Below are 22,836 nucleotides of genomic sequence, written 5' to 3' on the forward strand. Positions count from 1 at the left end.
TGCAGGTGGAGCTAGCAGGGATGTAAGATTGCACTGAATAAGCACAAAAGCAAAGTTTTGGGCAGCCCTTAGAATATCTGTAGGGCACTAAATATGGAGATAGTATTGGATCCCAATATTAACTATGTATGCAAGGGCTATCATTATATGAACTTGTAGCTTGTCATGTTTTTATCTATTGAATTTTATGCCCTGTATCTTTTTAATAGATGTATTATTTAAAAAGAAGTTCTGCTTAAACCATGTAGCCTTACTTCCATTTGGCACATTAAGGATTAGGATAGAAATGGTCTCTTAAGCTTTCACTACAACATATCAAATGGTGCATGGCATATTTTTGTTAGTTAGGGTCCCTCCTCTCCTTATTCAGAAACTCCTGCTGACTTTAGAAATAGATAATAAAATTTGAATCTGCATGTGTTTTGTTGAAGGCCAGCAGCAAATTTGTTTCATTAATTATAGTCAAAATCACTGGGTGAGCAGCACTATAGACCCATTCAAAGAAACTTATTTTGAAACAGGATATTAGAAGTATACTCCATAGGACAGCAAAAGTTGCTTTATGTAGTGATGGTAGTATTTTTGGAGTGTGATAAAGCAGAGCTCTTGTCAAATCTAAATCTTTAATAAACATACAAAATGTTGCTCTGCTCTTCACGTTATACTGAGGCTCTGAGCTCTGAGCCTCTTTGTGATTCCTCTTGAAGATCTGATTGTTGAGAATGAGAGTTACATTATTTATATATAAAAAAACCCCAGTCCCCAGCCACATTATTACGTATGGCACACAATATCTTCCAGACTGTCGCTTTATGTCAAAAGCTTTGAACAGCCTTCCAGTACTTAGCAATTGCAGTTGATACAGAATCAGTGCTATATAACAGCTGCAGTAACAAGGTGTTACTGCCTTTACTTTAATCTACCTTTCTCTCTTGCCAGTTTATTATGTTTTGAATTTATGCTTTTTGTAGATCTGTGAGCTATCTTTCTTATGGAAATTAATCTTTTTAGAAGATTTGTGCTCTCATTTTCAAACACTAATACATGCATTCAAGTATCCCATTATTCAGGACCAGCTGGCTTTTTTATCTAGTGATATTTACTTCAAAAAGCCAAGCTAAATGCTATCATAGATTAATTCTAAGGGCACAGGAGAGCTTTTTTGGGGAGAAAAAGAGATTTGGTAATTACTTAGAATATCGCAATAAAATCACAGAACATGTCAAAAATGTGTTATCTAATTTGTCATAATGGAAAACCTAAAAAAAAGAGAGAGAGAGAGAGAGAGAAAATGATAATTCACTGAAGAAAGGCATTCTTTGAAGATTGGGGGCGTGTGGCAGGTGTCGTCATCTCCCCCCCCCCCCAATAGTCAGAACACATATAAAGTCTAAATCTATAAAGCTTTATAACAAACTGATTACACATGTAAATAGCATGTGTAGGAGACAGACAAGGGAATTCAGACATTCATTCTAAGCTACTTTAAGATATATCAAACCAAGTTAAGTTAAGACATACTTTTCTATATTAGGGTAAAGGTCCAAAATCTGGTGAGTGTTATTATTCAAAGCTAAATGCTCCCAAAATGAAGGATCACCCATGATTGTCGACATTCATCAAATATTTTGAGTATCATAGGCTCAGTTCAAGCACATCCCTTATCTTTTATACTTATTTTTTGTGGTTCAAAGGAGTAGTAGCTTCAGATGATTACTGACCTATAAGATTGGGGGCAAGGGTGATGAGATAATCGTGGCTGTCCACCAGAATGAGGAAAGCCTAGTATTAACTGAGTGGGATGAAGATAGGAGCAGGCCTCAGTGGGAATGCTGTAATCACTCAAACATAACTTGCATATTTAGCTGTAAAGGTTAGGGCAGATTTTATTTAGAATATTTTAGTATAATATATGTACTGTTATTAGTTTAGTATTTGAGTTTTATTGGCACAGCTGATAGCTATACATTGAGTGTAAATTAAACTGAATGTGATGGCCAGAATTTACTTGTGTATGTCTGAAAAGTGAGAAAACATAATCTAGGTTTGGACATCTATAAAATTCACCTGGACCGTCAGCACTTGGATATTCACAAAATGTTGAACATTTTCTGTAACATAACACACATGTGTGTGGTTGTATGTAAGCATAATTGAAGTTGGGAAGCCCTGAATTTCAAAAAGGATATTCACCGCTGCAATTTCTTACATAAATCAAACTGGAAATAAGACACATTTTACAATTCAATTTAAGATCCCACTGAGACAATAATGTTGCAAGCTGTGCATTTTGCAAAGTAATATAGTAATGTCTAGTTTGCATTTTTTAAAAACCAAATTAATCACACTTTATTGAATATGTTGAAGCAAACCTAAAATTCATCTATTATTAAAAAATATTGTGCAACAAACACAAACTATATTTTATACATAAAGGACAAACTCATTTATTCATTAGGATAAAACACTTGGAGTTTGCATTTTGTAACTATGAAAGAAATGACATTTGCTACCTTTAGTATTTTGAATATTTAAACACACGTTCAGTACAAAACAGGCTGCTTGAAAAATTATTCTAATAATATAATGTGTTCTTGGTCCAGCAGATCATTCCTGGGCTTGCGTACTCCAACACAGACATTCCATATCACTTGCTGGATCAGGAATATGAGCACAAATCACATGAACACCCCATATGATCATTAGGATGTACATCTCATTGGGAATGTACTCCAATCTACTTTGCACTGTTTTCCACAGGATATAAAGTGACATGTGCATCCCCACCCACGTTGTGGCAAAACTGGTGGGTACAAGTTAGTTCCATTTGGAGTTCCATTTCAGTGAGACTGAGCCCTGACTCAGGGCTTGTCATATGAGCTCTTGACCACCTGTCGTCCCTTAGGTATTCTGAATACCAGGTAGAACTGTGTGTCAGACTGGGACTGGGAAGACCTCGGTCCAAATTTTCACTATCTCACCCTCGGTCCAAATTTTCACTATCTCACCCTCGCAGAATGGTCTTGAGGGTGAAGTTCTCTCTGCTGACCCCTAAACAACTAACTTTCTTGGAAGTTAGGTAGTAGTGAGCCCCACACATTCAGGTGGGATATTCTCCTGTAATCTGAATAGTGTTGGGTCTGTATGTTCTGTTGAAATAAATGGGCATTGTGTTTTAGATTCAGGTGACCACACTTAACTCAATAATTTGAGTAGCCATTTCCCTGGAAAATCAGTTAGCTGGTGTTAACTAAACAACTCAGGATAAAAGACAGCTGAGGAGTATATATAGGACAACCTGGTCAATCTTTAAAGCTACTTGCTCTTAAAAGCTTGTAAAGCTTTCATAAGTGTCAACATACAATTATCACTCAATTATTTCTCATTGATGTGAGCATTTAAGTTGTCCTTGAAAAAAGTATGCTATAAATTGTGAGGGTATTTTTTTGATGATACCTTCAGGTACTTCAATTTCCCTGCTAATGTATTTGTAGAAGTTCTGTTCTTTATACTTTTCAACCCTTTTTGTTTTTTCATTCCTCTTAAGAGGATGAAGCAGTTTATGAAGCTCTGAAGCTTAGCCAGGAAAAAAGGACTGTGGACTTTTAATTATTACTGATTGTCACTTTAGATAAAATTTATAGTTTGGGAAGCCACGTCTTAGCGGACTGTGACTATTGCATCATGCAGAGTTTTAGTTTACTTGTTAATAATTCACTGATAATAATCATCCACACAATGAAATTGTTGGAATGTAATGCTCAGCCATGTGTGGGGAACCTTTTAGCCCAAGGGGCACATCTTCTTGTAGGGAAATGTTTGGGGGCCACGTGCCAATGGTGGTGGGGCCAGAGGAAAACGTAGGTGGAGCAAGTGATGTAATTCTTAACGTCGTGTCCAAACATAAATTTGAATTTTTTATACATGCATATAAACACAGTGATGTGAACAAAATGCTCAAGGGGAGTACAGAGGAAAGCCAATGACACCTTTGACCTGGGGAGAGGAGATGTGGTCTCAGGACAGGGGGTGGCCTAAGGAGAGTTCAAAGAGAAGCCTGGAAGACAGCCCTTAGGTCTGAAGTTCCCCAGCTCAGTCCTAAATTTGGTTTTGCATTACATGAGCAAGCCTTTTGCTTGTGAGGTGTCTTCAACCACTCGGTCTCTGGTGTAGCTGTGAGGAGGTTAGAAACATTTCATTTTCAATTAACTGGGACTTATTATTTTTGTCAAACTTGAAAGCTTGGCTAATCCTAAGTATGGTTTACTTGAGTCCTCTAGGTATGTGGTGGTATATTATTATTATTATTATTATTATTATTATTATTATTAATGGAGTCAGGATTGTAACCCATAGAGTCAATTTGGCAAGCTTCCCTAAGCCAGAGTTAAGCCTGACCTCAGTTTGTCTGGATTTAGACTTAACACAGAAGTGGAACGAAAGGATCCCAGTCTTCTCATGACCACGTGGAGGAAGAGTGCAGACGAATGAGCCCAAGTCTGGATCTAGACATGTCAAAGAAGCAATTCAGTTAAACGTGTTATAAACTCATACAGAGAAATCCAGTAGGGAAAGATGGGACTTCACAGCACCATCTGGTGTCAAAGTGTTATATCCAGTGCTTTTTCTTCTAAAAATTGTTGAGGGGTACTCTGATTTTGACTCATGAAAATCACCATTTTATAGTTCAAATGGGGGGGGGAATACAGTAAATGGACAAAAGTAGAAAGATTCACGAAATGTTTAGGGGTATGCGTACCTCTGCGTATCTCCCCCCCCCGAAAAAAAGCACTGGTTATACCACATATACAACACATTTGAACACTTTTTCTTTACCAGTCTAGCTGAGTTCCAAGTCTCATTCATGAGGCCAGTCTAATTTTTTAAAAATTTTGTAATAGGGGAGGGCAGGAAATTGCCTATAAAAAGGCCTCTGTGATTTGCAACCTGCCATTTTGAATGCACCCCACAGTGCATGGCAATGTGTTGTGGTTTGACAAACTTGATAGTGAAACATCTGCCAATCTGCAATATATGGTTGGTGGGATGCTTTTCACTTGATGGGTCACAAGTTATGAGTGCAATAGGTTCTGAAGGCGTCGTGCCCTTTATGGAAAAGTAATACCAATGCCGTTGAAGTAATATTCTGTTCTCTTCGGAAGTATTTCCTTAATGCACCATTTCTAGTTTAATCATGCTCTGTATTAAGTAGAACCTTTCATCTGAAGATCTCAAGATGCTTTAGTGAGGTGTAGTCTCTCTTCCATATGGTAACTAATTTCAAACGGTTAAGCTTCATCACATAAAAGTAAAGTGCTACGCATATTCACATTTTGAAGAAGGAGAACCAAATGTTTGATTTGGATGATTATACTGAAGAAGATCCTTCATTTATTGAGGGACCAAAATGATTAACATTTAGCAGATGGAGTATAGGTATTTTCAGCATAGAATATAATCATACATAGACTATAGTAGGCCAAGGCAATGTTCATATAAAAATACAGAAGATGTATAAGGGGCAAGGGATACCTTATGAGGGAAAAATGAAGTTCCCTTGACTTCATTGGGACCTAAGTTCAGCCACCTTGGTTCAGATCCAAGCCTATGTTAATTAGATTCCAAATGGTTAATGCCTGTAGAAAGATGCAGGTGGAGAATCAGATTAATTACAAATATCTCTGCAATTTAAATTATAACAACCAGAGAATAAGGCATAGGTGAGACGTCCCGGATAATCCCTTAGACAACGACTTGGACACTGAATTTGGCCCCGTTAATCACATTTTCTTTTCTTCCCAGACCAAAAACAAGGAACATTAGTGGGCTAAAATATTACAGGAAAAGGGAAAATAAGACAATACATGTTTTGTTGTTTCTCCAAAGATGTTTTTTTTTTAAATTTAAAAAGCACACACATGCATTATATTTATTTAGTGTTCAACTATTTACATGGAACACAAATAGAGTGATATAGCTATGAGTTTTCCAAGCTGTTCAGTACTTGCTTGCTTTCTGACACCCATACGATTTCAGAAAGTTTTCTTTTTCTTTCATTTTCTTCTTCATAACTAGGCTTGAAGCTTACATTTTCAAGTTTCCATCAGTGGCTGTCAACTCTTTGTAATAAGCTTAAGAGCTTGGACACCTGATATCCCTGGGTGCTGTAGGGCGCCCTCTTAGAAGCTGTTTTCTTTATATTGAGAGGAAATTAGGTTTTAGAACCATAAATTAATTAAATTATGCAAAACGCTCCAGCTTCAGCATATTTCCCCTCTCCCCTCCTTACAAAGAAAAAAACCACAAAGCGACAACATAAAAGTTTCACACACAGTCATGCAGTATTTTAATAATACTAGCCTGACAAAGCTGTATTATTTCAACCGTGCATTGGTGCAGAGCAAGAGGCTGCTTTCCTTGTAATCATGTGTACAAGATGACAGAACAGAAAATGACTAATTGTGTATTGGAACTGGGTGGAGTCTATACACATATAAAAAAAGTTGTGAAAATGTTTTCCCCAAAAAAAAGGTTTTGAAAAATATATTGAATTTGCCATAGCTCACCATCGCCATCTAGTGTCAGATTTGTATAATGCCCTTTACAACACATTTAACACATTTTATTTGCAGCTGTATAGCTGAGTCCCTGCTGCACATAATAACATTGGCTATAATACAGCATAGAACTAAGCATGCTTAAGCCCTCATACATTCATTCATTTTGAATGTACTTAACTCTATATAGGATTGTGGTCCATTATATCCACTTTGGTGCAGTTTGAAATGCCATCTCAACTCTGAATGTTTTCCAAGAGTAAACTATTGAGATGGTTAGATAATCCGATAATTATGAAAGACCAATGATTTAATTAATTAAAGGTGAGGTTTAAATAACCTTTTCTAAGAACCTGTAGGGGGGGAAAAGCTATCCTGTTTATGGACAAAACAAAATTGCAAACTTTTTGCACAGAAGCAAGTTTCATTCTTTGAGATTGAACACTGTGTGGTGGTTGTGGTGGGAGAGGACAACAAAATGGTTGTCCCCTGTACATTAGCCCACCATCAACTGTTTATTCTTGTTTAAGTACAATTCCTTATCCTTGTCGGATATATCGGTCTTTATGTCTCTGTGTTTTTTTATGTTTGTACATATTTTATGGGCTAATAGCCGTAAATAAATAAATAAATAAATAAATAAGCTGAGTTTAAATGAGTAATGAATTTGAATGGTTTGTTTCATTTCTCTGTGATCCATTTGGTTTTTTGGTTTGATATGAATCTATGTAATTAAAAAATTATATCACATTTTGAATTCCCCTTACCCCACTACTGATGACTCCAGAGCCCAATGTCTTCTTATATAAAACAAGCGTTGCCAACCCGCTCTGTAAGTCCTTCACAGGCACACCTAGGCAGGGGGCCCAGACCGTGTTGTTGTTGTTTAGTCGTTTAGTCGTGTCTGACTCTTCGTGACCCCATGGACCAGAGCATGCCAGGCACTTCTGTCTTCCACTGCCTCCCGCAGTTTGGTCAGACTCATGTTTGTACCTTCGCGAACACTATCCAACCATCTTGTCCTCTGTCGTCCCCTTCTTCTTGTGCCCTCCATCTTTCCCAACATCAGGGTCTTTTCCAGGGAGTCTTCTCTTCTCATGAGGTGGCCAAAGTACTGGAGCCTTAGCTTCACGATCTGTCCTTCCAGTAAGCACTCAGGGCTGATTTCCTTAAGAATGGATAGGCTTGTTCTTCTTGCAGTCCATGGGACTCTCAGGAGTCTCCTCCAGCAACAGAATTCAAAAGCATCAATTTTTCGGCGATCAGCCTTCTTTATGGTCCAGCTCTCACTTCCATACATCACTACTGGGAAAACCATAGCTTTTACTATACGGACCTTTGTTGGAAAGGCGATGTCTCTACTTTTTAAGATGCTGTCTAGGTTTGTCATTGCTTTTCTCCCAAGAAGCAGGCGTCTTTTAATTTCGTGGCTGCTGTCACCCAGACCATGAGCTTTCATCAAATAAAAAAAGTAAGTGTCTAGCCCTCCTAGAAAGAAAGTTGTGAAGTAAACTGTGCAGTTACCCTTCTAAATGATTTCTGTGAAAACAAGGTGTCACCCTGGCTGCTCCCACTTGCTGGTGTTTTTGGCCAATGAGTAAAATCAGAGCTGTGATGGACAAGTGGGTTGTTTGGATGCCAGTGAACAGGAATCTCCGAGGTCTTGAAGAACTGCTGTTTCCCTTTCCCCTCTTAACAGTTTTCCTACTCTTCTCAAATTTTCTAGTTCTTGGAATATCCATAGTTTTCCTTTCCCCCTAGCAACCAGGATGCACCTTTTCGGTTGGGTTCATCTGAGGTCAGGTAGTCAATAGAAGTTATTTTCTGCAATTACAATTATTTCGGATGCTTTTAAAGAAACCCTCTTCCCCTCAAAAGCAAATGTGAAAATTTTGCAGAGGCATAGGCATGTCTCCTGCTGTGAAGGAGCTAAAAGCCAAGCCTTCATTAAGAATTCACTGAATACATGTCTGCTGAGAGATAGGTCTCTTTGTGTTTAATAGGAATTACTCCCAGGTAAGTGGGTACAAGATGGCAGCCTAGGCTTTGGTTTTATGGCTGACACTGGTGGTGGCAGCAGGGGGGGTTCTTGTGCCCTTAGCAGATGTATGACAGGGAAAAATTCAACAGGTCAAACCTTTTCTAGTATGGCAATACAATTATGGAAAATGCTTTGCGATTACAATGCGCCCTCTGGTCCGGGACATTTGCTGTCCCCTTATAAGCTGAACGTATGTATGGTGACCTGTCAAGCACACCGATCTAGAATCCTGTCTCCAGACTTAGGTACTACTGTTGATCGTCTTCACAAGGTTTGGTGTTGTTTCACCAGCAAATACCGTATTTTTCTGTGTATAAGACTAGATTTCCCCCCCTAAAAACAATGTCCAAAATTTGAGTGCGTCATATATGGGGACCATATCCCCACATTTTCTTAAATCAGAGTCCCCCAGAATAGGGGGCGTCTTATACATGGGGGCGTCTTATAGACGGAAAAATATGGTATATAATATTAAGTTGCTTGTAGTTTGGGTTGGGATTTTATTGTAACTTTTATTTCACTGTGATTCATGCACAGGAGATTTTTATCTTTGTCTGAATATGATTAAGGCAAATGGCAAGTCGAAATAAAGATGATGATAACTAGTGGCAAATTATAAATATTATAAGCATGATAACACAGACTGAAGAGGGCAGAGGAAACATGGTGCTTATGTGCTCCCTAATTTAGATAACTAACCAAGGAAAAACAACTATGAATATTTAGTCTATAAACTTGGTCTAAGATCCTAACAATTTAATGCAATAGTTGTCAGGAAAAAACAAACAAACCTTGAATGTATTACAAAGCATACAGGTAGATCTCATATTACGCTGATTCTACGTATGTGATTGCAGCTTTACACGGGTTGCAGAAAATAAAATAAAATGAATAAATTGGGGAAGACACTGGAAGGGCCATGCAAAATGTCGTGGGAGTTCTTGCGCAACCTTCCGGGAGCCTGGAAAGCAAGGCAGGGTGCTCCTTCTGTGGCAGGAAAACACCTTGTGGAATGAGATTTTAAAGCACACACCCCTCATCTTGCTTTCCAGACTCTGGGAAGGTCACCCAAGGGCTCCTAAGCAACCTTCCCAGACCCCGGAAGGCGGGGGGGGGGCATAAAAGCTATTGACCTTCTGTGGGTGGCAAGGCCCACTCAGCACCGACTTCAGACAGGTAGAGATGGTCACCTGGGGCTATTCCAGGGGTGATTCTGAATTGCACTATTTTGCTTATACACGCAGTAGCTAGGAATGTAACCGCCACGTAAGATGAGATCTACCTGTATTTAAAAGCATTTACAGTAGTTCTCTTAATAGTGTATACCGCTCTACAATGAACGTAATTTAAATAAACATACAATTAACAGTACCACATTTCATTTGATTTATCTCTCTAGTGCTGCACTCCTGTGTTCGCTTAGTTAAGGTTAACTCTCACTTAAGTCAGCAGAATGGTCTTCTTAGTAAAGATGCACAAGATTGTCGTGCAAGTTAAATTAAAACAGAACTAAATATTTTTCAGTTTATTGAATATCAGAGCAGCGATATTTCTTGCATGGTAAGGCTCCCAAAATTAGAAGGCTTGAAACAATTATTGTAGCACTTTCTATAGCAGACTGTAATGTATGTAGGACTGAGTTTATCACACACAAATACACGTATGCTGCCACTTAAGGCACTCATTTAAATGCATTTTATGTTAAAAGTGTGGCATAAACCCATCACCATCTTCTGAATTCCTTGCTGTCTACAAATTCTTTTCTAGTCGTGTTTATTAAGAGTTAAAAGGGATAAGGGGTTGGTAAGAGTTGGTAAGATTTTCATTAAAAATAACACATTGTTCCACCATGTGTAACTTTTCATAGATTACTTGGAGGTTAGTTGGTTGGCATCCATCTGTCTTGGGAGACAATGGAAGAGTGTCCATTCAGGTTAATGTCAAACCATTGGAGAGTTACAGCACCTAAAGAGATTTATATAACTTTTTATAGGATATACAGTAACATTAACAACAACAACAAAACCTCCAGAAAGTTAAATTTAACTTAGACTAGTATATATGTTCAAAATAAAATATTTCCAATTCTCCACCCATGGATCTTCCAAAACTGATTTGACAATTGCAAAAGGAATTAACCTGATCTCCTTGGTTGCAAATTCAGAAGCTTCAATTTTGGAATTATCCTGCATCCCAGTAATTTATATTCATTCCCCACAGGAAGCACTGATGGTTCTTGGGATAGAGAGAAACTTCAGTCTCCCCCAACCCAAGGATTGCAGGCCTCTGTTAAGCACCCCAGCATGCCTGGACAGCATAACATTCCAGTTAATCATCCTCTTAACCCTCTCCAAAAGAACCACCTTCTGCCAAATGGTATGGCTGAACATCTTTCCATGTTCATATTCAGACTTTATCAAATTCCTATATTTTACATTAAAGCGTATACTTAAAAATCAACACCAACCCCCCCCCCCAGCAAACAAAAATTGTGATTTCATACAACGTAATAAAAAAGATAACGTTTCTTATGGGATCAGACTTTCGGAAATAATGAGTAACAAAAGGGGCAAATATTTTATCTGACACATTTCAGCGAGGGTTCGACTTGGTTACATAATAAGCAACAAACAACATCCTTCTTGCATGAGGAGAGCTTTCACTGAAGGCTTGGATGTACATTATAGTCAGTTGGGTATTGCACTTTACCTCAACATATCTGTGATCTACTTGAGAGCTGATTTAGGCATGATTTTGGTACAGTGTTGCCGGGACCATACCATTTATGACTGCAGTTTGAGGAATCCACATGTCAGTGCTTCCTCACATTCAATAGAATTTATTTATTTGGAACTTTTTGTCTTGCTTTCCTCACAGAGTTTCCAAGGGCTCCAAAAAGTGAATCATGATGCAGACACTATTCCTTCCATAAATTAAGAGTCAGTTTTCTCTAGTCTGCTTCTGGTGCTATTATACATTCATGTGTTTCTTCTTTCAGTGATTCTGCAGCCAACTTCATCTGCTGCTCAGTGCGTTCAGAGTTGTACACACACACACACACACACAATTGACCTACTGGGCTCTGGAGGGCATCCGGGCAGCTTCTGAAGCTATGGAAGTCGCCCACTCACCAGTATTGGGTCCTGGCAATTCTCTCCAACCACTTGGTCAGCCAGCATACCCTTAACGAATCTAGGAAAATTTAATTACGGGAACTGGATGGTATTTGGATTTGGACATGTGCAAAGTACTGAACAGATCACATTCCTGCTATTTATTGAACAGTCATGATAATAGTAATTTAAAACATGTTTCCTTGTTAGAAGAACATTTGTGAACATTCAGTAAACAAGAATTGAATGAAAATTCGTTGCTTGATGAGTAGTTAATTTGCCTTTGCTTCATGTTAAAAATGTTTGTGATACCCAGCACTTAAAAATCACAAATGTGTTTATTTTGCTTTATTTTGTTCCCCTTAGGCCTGGAGCTCCCTTTTATGATGATGCCCCACCCGCTCATTCCTGTCAGCCTGCCACCAGCATCTGTGACAATGGCAATGAGCCAGATGAACCACCTTAGCACGATTGCAAACATGGCAGCCGCAGCACAAGTGCAGAGTCCTCCCTCAAGAGTTGAAACGTCTGTTATTAAGGTGACACAGGTTTGGTTGTTGTTGTTTTAAAAAAAGTACTGAGAGTAGCAATGATATCTTTGTTGACTGTTTTCCATTCTTAGACCTACGTTTCCTCAATCATAAAATAAGATTCTCTGACTGGAACAAATCATACTAGCTGGAGACATTCATTTAGTTCACATACAAAAACACAATGCAGCCAATGTTAATTTAATTGTTCCCTCCTGTGGTTCCAGAGGGCAGCCTTTTTTCAGGGGCAGCGCCACTTCCTGGTTGGAAGGTAGTGCCAACCTGATTTTATTACGTTGAGGAGGTACCACCCCAGGCTGGCCCTACCTTCCCTGAACCGGAATGGGCTTTGGATTGCTATATTTAGTGGGCTTTTTATTCTTCATTTTATTTTGTTTTTTATTCATTTGTAGCCTTTTGTAAAACTTTCTTCCTGGCCTTCTCCATGAGGCCAAGATAGTATGAAAGCTGGTGGTCAAGGCCATTCAGGCTCTTTAGCTTGGTTTCCTTTACAGTGGTACCTCGGGTTACATATGCTTCAGGTTACATACCCTTCAGGTTACAGACTCTGCTAACCCAGAAATAGTGCTTCAGGTTAAGAACTTTGCTTCAGGATGAGAACAGAAATTGTGCTCCAGCAGTGCAGTGGCAGCAGGAGGCCCCATTAGCTAAAGTGGTGCTTCAGGTTAAGAACAGTTTCAGGTTTAGAACGGACCTCCGGAACAAATTAAGTACTTAACCCAAGGTACCACTGTATATCTCTGCCTCCTCTCAACCACTACCCAGGTTGGACAGTCTCACTTTGTCTCCTCTCCAGCTAGGATCTTAGGGAAGGAAGGTATTTAGAGCATCTTTAAAGGCGGCAGTGGGGAAGACTGCATTTAATGGGGTTACAGTAGTTACGCCATAAGGGGAACTGTGATCACAGCAACCTTTTTGGGAAGGTCTTCTTTAGATGTGACCTGAAAGTTACGCCCTTACTAGATGCTACTAACTCTTGTCCTGGGGGTACGCAGGAGTATGCATACCCCTAAACATTTTGTGAATCTTTGTACTTTTGTCCATTTACTGTATTTATTTTTCCCAATTTGAACTATAAAATGGTGATTTTCTTCAGTCAAAATGAGAGTACCCCAAACACTTTTTTAGAAAAGAAACACTGCTGTGACTTATATAAATTCATTAATGGAATTTATAGATCGCTGTTCCCAGGGGATAGGGGTATTATATTAATTGCAGCTCACCCAGTTAAACTAAAATAATTCCTGTTTTTCTCTGTTCACCCTGAGCCTGTTCTCAAAGTTAATTTGGATTCGAAATATCCAAATTTACCCCGAACATGAAAGCATGTAGGGAAACTCTAGAACTGAAGACTAGCTAAAGAGAATGCATGTATTGTATCCACAAGGCAGTCAAAATCTGGATTTGTTTGAAGGTACAGAATGTAATGGAATTGGTTTTGGCCAATGTTTTGCACCAAACTGTGCCATCAGCAGCAGGTGGGAAGCAGATGCGTGATCCTCAGTACGGCAGTTTAAAGCAATTATTCTGCTCTTGTCCTGAACTTAAAATGGAACACGTGAAAACTGAAATTGTCCAAAGCATCTCTCTCTCTCTTTCTGTCAGATGCTAGATTATGAGATTCGTAAAATGACAAGTCCCTAATTTGTCTCAGTAGGGAAGTTGATATGGAGAGCCCTGCCAGCTTAGATCTGTTCTTGACCTTTCCCCACAATTCACCAAGTTCTTCTGAGCCTGTGTTGTTATCTTAAACTTGTAAAGCTTCAGATGCCATTCCACTGTTAAGCAGTGCTTCATTTTCCAGAGATAAGAAGCTGGTATATTTTTAACTCTTTCAAAATAATGAAATGAATGTTGCAATAAAATCCCTCCGTTTAGAATAAAATAGGAAGAGCAATAAGGCATCTGTGTGAACGGGATACAAGTGGTTGATATTACATGCCACCTGATGTCTGTGTCCCTTCTGAAATGAGATGTGCATTAGATACCCTTTTTGTAATTGAATGTTGTGATCTGTGAGTTGGAAGAATAAGATCTCAGGAACGAGCAGGGACAACAGACTGTGGCAACAGTAAATCGCAGTGAGTGTGACAGCTGTGACCTGAGAATGCTTTAGGCAGGAGATGCCTTTCATCACCTGCCCATGGCTTCAGAAAGCCAAGCTTGTTAGCAGCCTCAGCTTTCCTCAAACAGAAATGTGTGCAAACTCTATAAAGCCACGTTAAAATAAACGTTATACTTCAGGGCTGATGGCAGTGTTTGTGGTTACGTCAAGAAGACAGCCATAAAGCAATATCGAAATCTACTCTACATCCATGAAATATACATTGACATATCAAATTGTAATAGAACAGATAAAGAATGCCTAGCACAGTGCTACATTGTTTATTTGACTGGCTTGTGCATTTTTGAAATATAGTAAATTTGGGGGTGGGACAGAGTGCTGTTTCCATAGGCATATTCAATGAGAATACATTGCCTTTACACAACAGAAAATTTATCCCAACTAGTTGCCGCAAACAATGGGATGTGTGTTTGTTTCTGTAATATACATAATATACAAGTTCCTCCTGTGCCTGACATTGTTTTATTTTGGAAGGATTGCTTCACACATTATGCTTAGCATATATTTTCTTAAAAATGGTATGCATGCGTCAGGCATAGGTGTGTAATTGTTAATACACTAGGTGGGGCAGTCAGAATTAACCACAGGATTTTGCTTAGGTACTTGCAATGGCAAGGGCTCCTTGCTATGTAATATGTGAAGTGCCACTTAAGGTAGCATTCTGGGTACTTTGTTGGCATCTGTCTGTCTTGAGAGACAATGGAGTATGCCTCTGGAGGTGAAGTCAAACCACTGGAGAATCACAGTGCCTGTTGTGGCTGCCCAGACTGGTAACTCATAACTGCTGCCTCTCGCATTGTTTTTGCTGTGTTAGCAGCACCAAAGTAACCTCTGGGGTGCAAGCCTGGGCAGTGTTTATGGAGCAATATGTTTGGCACCAGTTTGGCTGCAGGACATGCCGGATGGAGATGTACAAGGCACCATCCAACTTGAAATGCGTTTTCTGATATTACGCGGAAGCTCAGTTACTCAACAACAAGACGAAGAAACTGGAAAACACAAATGGTTTGTGTAACCATAAACAGTTGGTCGGATCCAGACCAACAAATCCTAGTCATGGGCTGCTCCAACTACCTCCCCCCGCCCCCCGACTAGTGAGCTATACACCATAGCTATATCAGAGTTGTATCAGACTAAGGTCAGTTTCAGCACTGTTTATGGGAGCCTTAATCAGGTGTGCCTGTCCAGTGGCTCATGCTATTATTATGTAACCCAACATTGGAGTGAAAATATTGTGGGTGATTTGACCAGGAGTGTAATACTGGCTCCCGGCCCGATCACCCACAATACTTTCCCTCCATTATAATGATGGTTGCAGAATAAGAGATGCATGCTTACGTAGTGCCTTGTTCATTGAAAAATGGAGATACTCCCCCCCCCCCCAGGGGACACTGCTAATTACCCTACCAAGCACCACCATCCTTTCTCACCAATGACTAGATTGGTTTTGTTTGGGAAGTCACTGTTTCCCAAGGCTCAGGAGTTGATTTTTGAGACTTTATTGTCAGAAGATTCTTCTAAAATGTAAGAGACCTAAAGACATTCTTTCCTGGTAAAGAAATAAGTTGCAGAAGAATTGGCAAATGGCTTTTAATAGCTGACATGTACTGTTTAATATATTACCTTTATTCTCCTCCAGTAGTTAATGGTAGACTGCGGGAGACCAGAGCCATTGATTTTGTTACAGGTGCCAACATAGATTCGTCTGGTGTGTGTTGACTTTAGGAAGCCTTTCTAAAAGTATTAAATATAAAAGAAAGCTAAGCTAAGCAAACATTAACAAGACATTCTGTGTTATTAAATCATTATACAATTATAGAACTGTAAAATTGCATGAAACAATATGTTATGGTTTGTTGTAAGCCATGAGTTCTATAATTTTGCAAGTGACCTTCTATTTCTTTTTTTTTTTACTGAAGCTTATGAATTAATTTAAAATATCCTTATGAGTTCAGTAACTGCCTTCGTTCTGCACTGCTTCCCAAAGTATTTTCCACACTGTCTCTAATGTCCTGTTATTCACATTTTTTCTTGACATGGATACTGTAGAGCAGTATATTGGGGAATCTTTGGCATCTGGCCCTGCCAGGCCTCGGAAATTGGTGCACCAGACTGTTTGGGGCAAATCACACCCACATTTCCCAACACCTGAGGCATAGACATAGGTATGAGGTATGCCAGGTGTGCCCAGGCACACCCTAATGTCTCTTTTGAAAAGGGAAAGTGTCTGTAGCCTCAGTGAATCTTTTTGAACTGGCAATGTGAAGGACACCTAGTGTTTGGAAAAGCAGTCAGAACACAGCAGTGCCCTCTTGGCCAGGGGTCAGCAAACTTTTTCAGCAGGGGGCCGGTCCACTGTTCCTCAGACCTTGTGGGGGGCCGGACTGTATATTGAAAAATAAAATAAAAAAAGAATGAATTCCTGTGCCCCACAAATAACCAAGAGATGCATTTTAAATAAAAGCACACATTCTACTCATGTAAAAACACGCTGATTCCCAGACCGTCCGCGGGCCAGATTGAGAAGGCAATTGGGCCGCATCCAGCCCCTGGGCCTTAGTTTGCCTACCCATGCTCTTGGCTGTATCTGTTTTGTGTGTGCTGCAGCAGCACTGGCAGCAATGGAAAGTTTATTATTTTGGTGCGCACAGCATGTGTGTTTGTGCTTGCTCTCAATCGCTGCCTTTGTGGAGGAGGTCGGCCTGGGGGTGCGGATTGGGTTTGCCTCGGGGGTGACTCAAAAGCCATAAAGCATAAGTAGTGACCATGGGACATGTGTGTGGAGATGGGCTTCTCGGCTGAGATACAGTGGTACCTCAGGTTACATACGCTTCAAGTTACAGACTCCGCTAACCCAGAAATAGTGCTTCAGGTTAAGAACTTTGCTTCAGGATAAGAACAGAAATTGGGGTCCGGTGGTGCGGCGGCAGCAGGAGGCTCCATTAGCTAAAGTGGTGCTTCAGGTTAAGAACAGTTTCAGGTTAAGAACGGACCTCCGGAACGAATTAAGTACTTAACCCGAGGTACCACTGTATTTTGGAGTGTGTTCCCGTGTCTCCACCTCTTCTTTTTATCCCCTCCCCCTCTTTGTGTGCATGCATGTGTTTTAGTTTAAACTTAAATTCCTGGGTGCACATCTGCTGTGCCCACCTATGACATCATATAGGAGATCAGGCACGGGAAACTTCCAAATTTTGGAATAACAATATTGGTGCTTTTTAACTTTGGTGCCTTTTTCTGTCTTTCCGCACATAGCAGCAGAAAAGGCACTGAATTAAAAAGGCAACAAATGTTGGATACAACAGAAGAATCAGGAGAACACTCAGTGAATTTGAGCTGGCCAGTGCAAATGATCTCCCTCCGTAAGGGCTTTCTGTAAGCACCGATTAGTTGCACTACGGAATTTTGTTTATTGCATGTTTTAATTTTTGTAAGCCCCTTTTTGAGACCCAAATGTGGTGAAAAGCAGAGGAGATTATGTTGGTGATGATTATGAGGACAACAGTCTTGGATCACAAGTATCCCCCAAGCTATGCAACTTTTCCTTCAAGGAAAATGCAGCCTACCCAGAATGGGCACCAAACAAGCATGGTCCTGGAACCAAAATTTGTAAGCCTTAGGCTAACAGTCAGTCAGTCAGTCCATAAGATCACTTGGAAGTGAAAGGTAAGGCACTTGTGGCTTTTCTTACCAGTTTGCCAAACTCTTGTGATACGCCCTTCCCCATATACTGCAGGCGGGGGTCAGGTGGCTTACAGAACCAGAGGAAAAACAGATCATCGAAGCCGCCATTCATTAGAGAACTCTTGGTTATAATCTGGTAGCAACCCAAAGCAAATTCAGCAAGTCAGATGAATCTGTCGGAAGGATTTACAGAGGGATTGCTTAGCAGTCAGAGGTTATTGTGTTTTAGATTTTTTCAAAACTTTCCCCACCATTTGGTCTACATGGAATTTTTAAAAATGTAAATAGCACAAGACTGGAAGAAATCAGAAGCACTGGAAATAGAATTTAATGGATACCATAACTTTCCACAATTGCAGGTCCCTAGGTCCATGTATCTAGGTCCATTTGTTATATGTGTGCAAAAGTTATATGTGATAAACTAATTGACTAAATTTTTATTTCTTTTTGCTATATATTTTTTCTTTTTACTCTCTCTCTCTCTCTCTCTCTCCCTATATATATATATATATATAATTCCAGTTCTTTAAAAATGTAAAGTCAATATTTTACTAAATCCACCCCTTTCCTCATAATGTTGCACAAGAAAGACAGTTTTTGCTGTTTTGATAAAGACAGAAAACTGAGAGATTGCATATTATTGATTGGAGGAATTCTGGAGCAAGAGTATGAAAAAGAGACTTGAGGAATTAAATTAATTAGACTCTTACCTATGCTCAGTTCACTTGCATTTCTATTAAGGTTAAAGGGTGTTTCACAAATGAACTGATAAGCTGAGTTTACAAAGCGCTCTCTCGTAGACTTCCTCCTGGTTCATCTTATTATATGACAATAATAAAACTCATTATCTCCTTTGTTTCAGTCATAATTGTGTTGTGTTGCCCTATACATTTCTTCTGCTGTCTCCATATTATAATTTGTTCTTTAAAGGCATACATAAATATGATAAACAAATTAAACTCTTAAAATAAATTAATTTCCTACGCAACGCTATTCAAATCTTATATGCTCACTGGATTTCACTTTAATGAAGCCCTTCAGAACACAGCAAGCCAAACAGTAAAATTGCCTGGGTTCTTCAAGCATCAGCACTGTAATCCTAAACTTAGCTGTTGAGATCCTGGACAAAAAGGCACTGTGAAAAACAAAATAAATAAGAATCTATGCTAACGTGGTCAATTTTCCTGTAGCCTTTTTTAAAAATAAAAGAAAGCGAACAAGTAGAATATACTTAAATTCCTCTCATTGGCCTGATTCTGGTCACATGACAATGAGGTGATAAAGACCATGCAAAACTCTGCACCTTGTTTTTTGCACGTGTAGCATGCATTGGGGTTGTATAAATGGGGGCATTAGTTTAAAATTAAAATTCAGATCTGTTGGGTAATTCTGAGTTCTTCTTCATTTTCTAGAAGCATGCTCGGTTAACTTTGCCACGCCATATACCCAAAGAGCTGTTAGATTTGAGCCTTTGTTGTAACCCTCACAGAGGCTAATCTACGAGTTGTCCAGCCATGGACAGATTACATCTCCAGTACTTGTCGATTTCTTTGAGGTGTGAGGATCGAAATGCCCATTATTCAGATTACAGTGGTACCTCAGGTTAAGTACTTAATTCGTTCTGGAGGTCTGTACTTAACCTGAAACTGTTCTTAACCTGAAGCACCACTTTAGCTAATGGGGCCTCCTGCTGCTGCTGTGCCGCTGGAGCACGATTTCTGTTCTCATCCTGAAGCAAAGTTCTTAACCCGAGGTAATATTTCTGGGTTAGCAGAGTCTGTAACCTGAAGCGTATGTAACCTGAAGCGTATGTAACCTGAGGTACCACTGTACGTTCAGTTTGTGATCTGTGAGTGTGAAATGGCTATGGAAGAAAGCTTGCCTGTGTTTGATAGTTCTAATGGGTACAAGACATGAAGGTTCTGAAAATTAAGATGGCTTTACATGGATTTTTGTTTGTATTTTGTGTTATGCAGGAACGAGTTCCAGACAGCCCTTCCCCTGCTCCATCCCTTGAAGAGGGCCGAAGGCCTGGTAGCCACCCATCCTCTCATCGTAGCAGCAGTGTATCCAGTTCCCCTGCCAGAACTGAAAGTTCTTCAGACAGAATCCGTAAGTTACGTTGGGTCTTCTTTTCCCACTTAAAATGGCCAAGCTGGCTTTAGGTGTTTTGATTTTGCCAACAAAAACTGCCTCTCAGTATTCTATCCCCCAGTGTGCTGCATCAGGTGATGTGATGCTGCCATTTACAGAACCAATGGAAACTGGTGACATAGGAGATTAAACATGGAGGTGTGAAGTATAGAAGTGTTTCACAAATAATCAACATTCACTTATCATGCCCAGTTTATGAGTCGCTAAGCTGGAGATGGAAAACCTATTTCCCAGTGGGGTCCCATAACCCCAGTAGAAAGCTGTTGGGTGGGGTTTAATATGCACACACACACACACACACACACACACAGAGAGAGAGAGAGAGAGAGAGAGAGAGAGAGAGAGAGAGAGGGAGGGAGGGAGGGAGGGAGAGCTATTTCCCACGGAGACAAGGCAATATATTTAATTCACAGTAAATGTAAAGGGACCCCTGACCATTAGGTCCAATCATGACCAACTCTGGGGTTGCAGCGTTCATCTTGCTTTATTGGCCGAGGGAGCTGGCGTACAGCTTCCGGGTCATGTGGCCAGTATGACTAAGCCGCTTCTGGCGAACCAGAGCAGTGCACGGAAATGCCATTTATCTTCCCGCCAGAGCAGTACCTATTTATCTACTTGCACTTTGACGTGCTTTCGAACTGCTAGATTGGCAGGAGCTGGGACTGAGCAACAGGAGCTCACCCCGTCGCGGGGATTCGAACCGCCGACCTTCTGATCGGCAAGTCCTAGGCTCTGTGGTTTAACCCACAGCGCCACCCGCGTCCCTTAATTCACAGTAACTCCACTTAAATTTCACCTTCCGTTTTCTTCATAGCCTTCTTTTTTTGTACAAAATTTATTAAAACATCAACATCCTTTATCTTTTCTAACCGCAAAAGGCAAAATCTTCATCATCATCTCAGCAGAAGATGCAAATGATACCATTTCAGAGCTGCAACCTCCTTACAGCTATTTAAAATACCAGACTTGAAGATGCAATTGCATCCTGAATTGCATGCATGAAGTTGGACAAATGCATAAAACGCATGGATGACTTTTCACATATTTTCAGGGAACACCCGTCTGCTGAGACAGTTCGCCCTCTGCTTTGATCTTCTTGCTGCAGATCTTCTTACACAGGAAGGTGATGCAGTCTCACACTTTGCCCAACATTATAGCCCCTTTGCCTCCTTGCTGAACAGCTGATGGGGGACTGAGAGGGCTGGATGAAATCTGGCTGTGGGCTGAATCTGGCTGCTGGTAAGGGGTTTTCCGCCCTTGCACTAAGCCAAACAAAATATAGCAGTCATAGTATAGGCTACCAAGTGTTTGAAAATACTCTCCCGATTTGTTCATCCCCAGGTAAACCACAAGAAACCAGGAGATTCATCTAGTGCTTGGTGGGTTTCCATATATGTTCAGAGGTGTGCTTAGCAGGTCACAACTTGTGTAAACGTGGGCTAGAACAATTTTAAAGAAACTTTAATACACACTTATATTTTATTGCTGTTATGTTTTACTGCCTTGAAGGAGGCAGTGATTTTGACCGCTACTGCCCAGTTGCAAATGCCACCTTTTGAGGGAAGATGTTGAAGAAGTTTGTGGTGGCACAACTGTGAGCACTCCTCCCATGTAACTGATTACCTTGACCTATTTCAGTTCGGGTTCAGACCTGGGTATGGGACTTAATCGGCTTGGTCACCCTTATGGATGACCTTTATTGAGAGACCTTTATTCTTACTTTATCTCTCAGTGACTTCTGATATCATTGACCATGCTCCTGAACGACTTGATGTACTGTTTTACGGTGGTTCTGATCCTATCTTCAGGGTCAGTCTCAGAGATAGTGTTGGGTGATTATTTTTCAGCCCACTGGCAGTAATGTTGTGGGGTGCTTCAGGGTGTCATGGTATGGAATTGAAGCCTGCATTATGTCAAGACAGAGGTGTTGTGGCTGAGTCCTGATAACTGGTCAGTGGGGTCGTGCTGTCCCTAAAGGAGGAGGTTCTTAGTCTGGGGGTGTTCCTGGAACTGTCACTTCCTCATAAATAGGCAGAAACTATGTTGTTTGACAAAGCTATCGTGAAATTTACTAGGAGTAATATGTTTCTTTTCGGTTTTTGTTTTATCTGTTTGGCGCTAGCAGCTGTCCATCAGAACGGCTTGTCCATGAACCAGATGTTGATGGGCTTATCACCGAATGTCCTACCTGGTCCAAAAGAAGGTGACCTGGCTGGCCATGATAGCGGACATGATTCTAAAAGAATGCACATGGAGAAAGGTAGGCCTTTGTTTTAACTTGCTGTACTGTTGCTTAAAAGGAACAAATATTACACTCCAGGAATCTTTAATACTAGTGGTGCTGGTTCTTTGTGTTAATCCTTCTGTTGTTGGTGCTCAAGTGAAAGCACTGATGGAGGGGCAAAGCCAGCTTCCTGTCTCTCCTAGAAGATAACATAATTCCTTTTGTGTGTGGGTGTACATGCTCGTGTAGAACATTAATTATTTTAATAGGGTAAAAATTAAATTGTTGAAATTATTTAATAATGGCACCATAAAGAGGAGGAAAATGATTTAAATCTCTCAATAAAATGCAGATGTGAAAAATGTAGCCCTTATCTGTTCCATTTCT

The 22,836-nt window shown here is 40.1% G+C and overlaps 1 protein-coding gene across 7 annotated transcripts in view; it reads left to right on the top strand.

Moving 5' to 3' along the window:
- Positions 1–22,836, top strand: part of DACH1 (dachshund family transcription factor 1) — a 340,610-nt gene that overhangs the window by 219,767 nt on the left and 98,007 nt on the right. For 3 of the 7 annotated variants that reach the window (XM_053384684.1, XM_053384685.1, XM_053384687.1), the window contains 4 exons: positions 12,078–12,250; positions 20,048–20,183; positions 21,277–21,348; positions 22,351–22,485. In XM_053384684.1, the coding sequence (XP_053240659.1) occupies positions 12,078–12,250; positions 20,048–20,183; positions 21,277–21,348; positions 22,351–22,485 (516 nt within the window). Of the gene's footprint in view, positions 1–10,818; positions 10,975–12,077; positions 12,251–20,047; positions 20,184–21,276; positions 21,349–22,350; positions 22,486–22,836 lie in introns of all 7 variants that reach the window. The other 4 variants (XM_053384681.1, XM_053384682.1, XM_053384683.1 and 1 more) reach the window with 3 other exon arrangements.

Source organism: Podarcis raffonei, chromosome 4 (assembly GCF_027172205.1).
Source record: "Podarcis raffonei isolate rPodRaf1 chromosome 4, rPodRaf1.pri, whole genome shotgun sequence".
NCBI classification, from domain to species: Eukaryota; Metazoa; Chordata; class Lepidosauria; order Squamata; family Lacertidae; genus Podarcis; species Podarcis raffonei.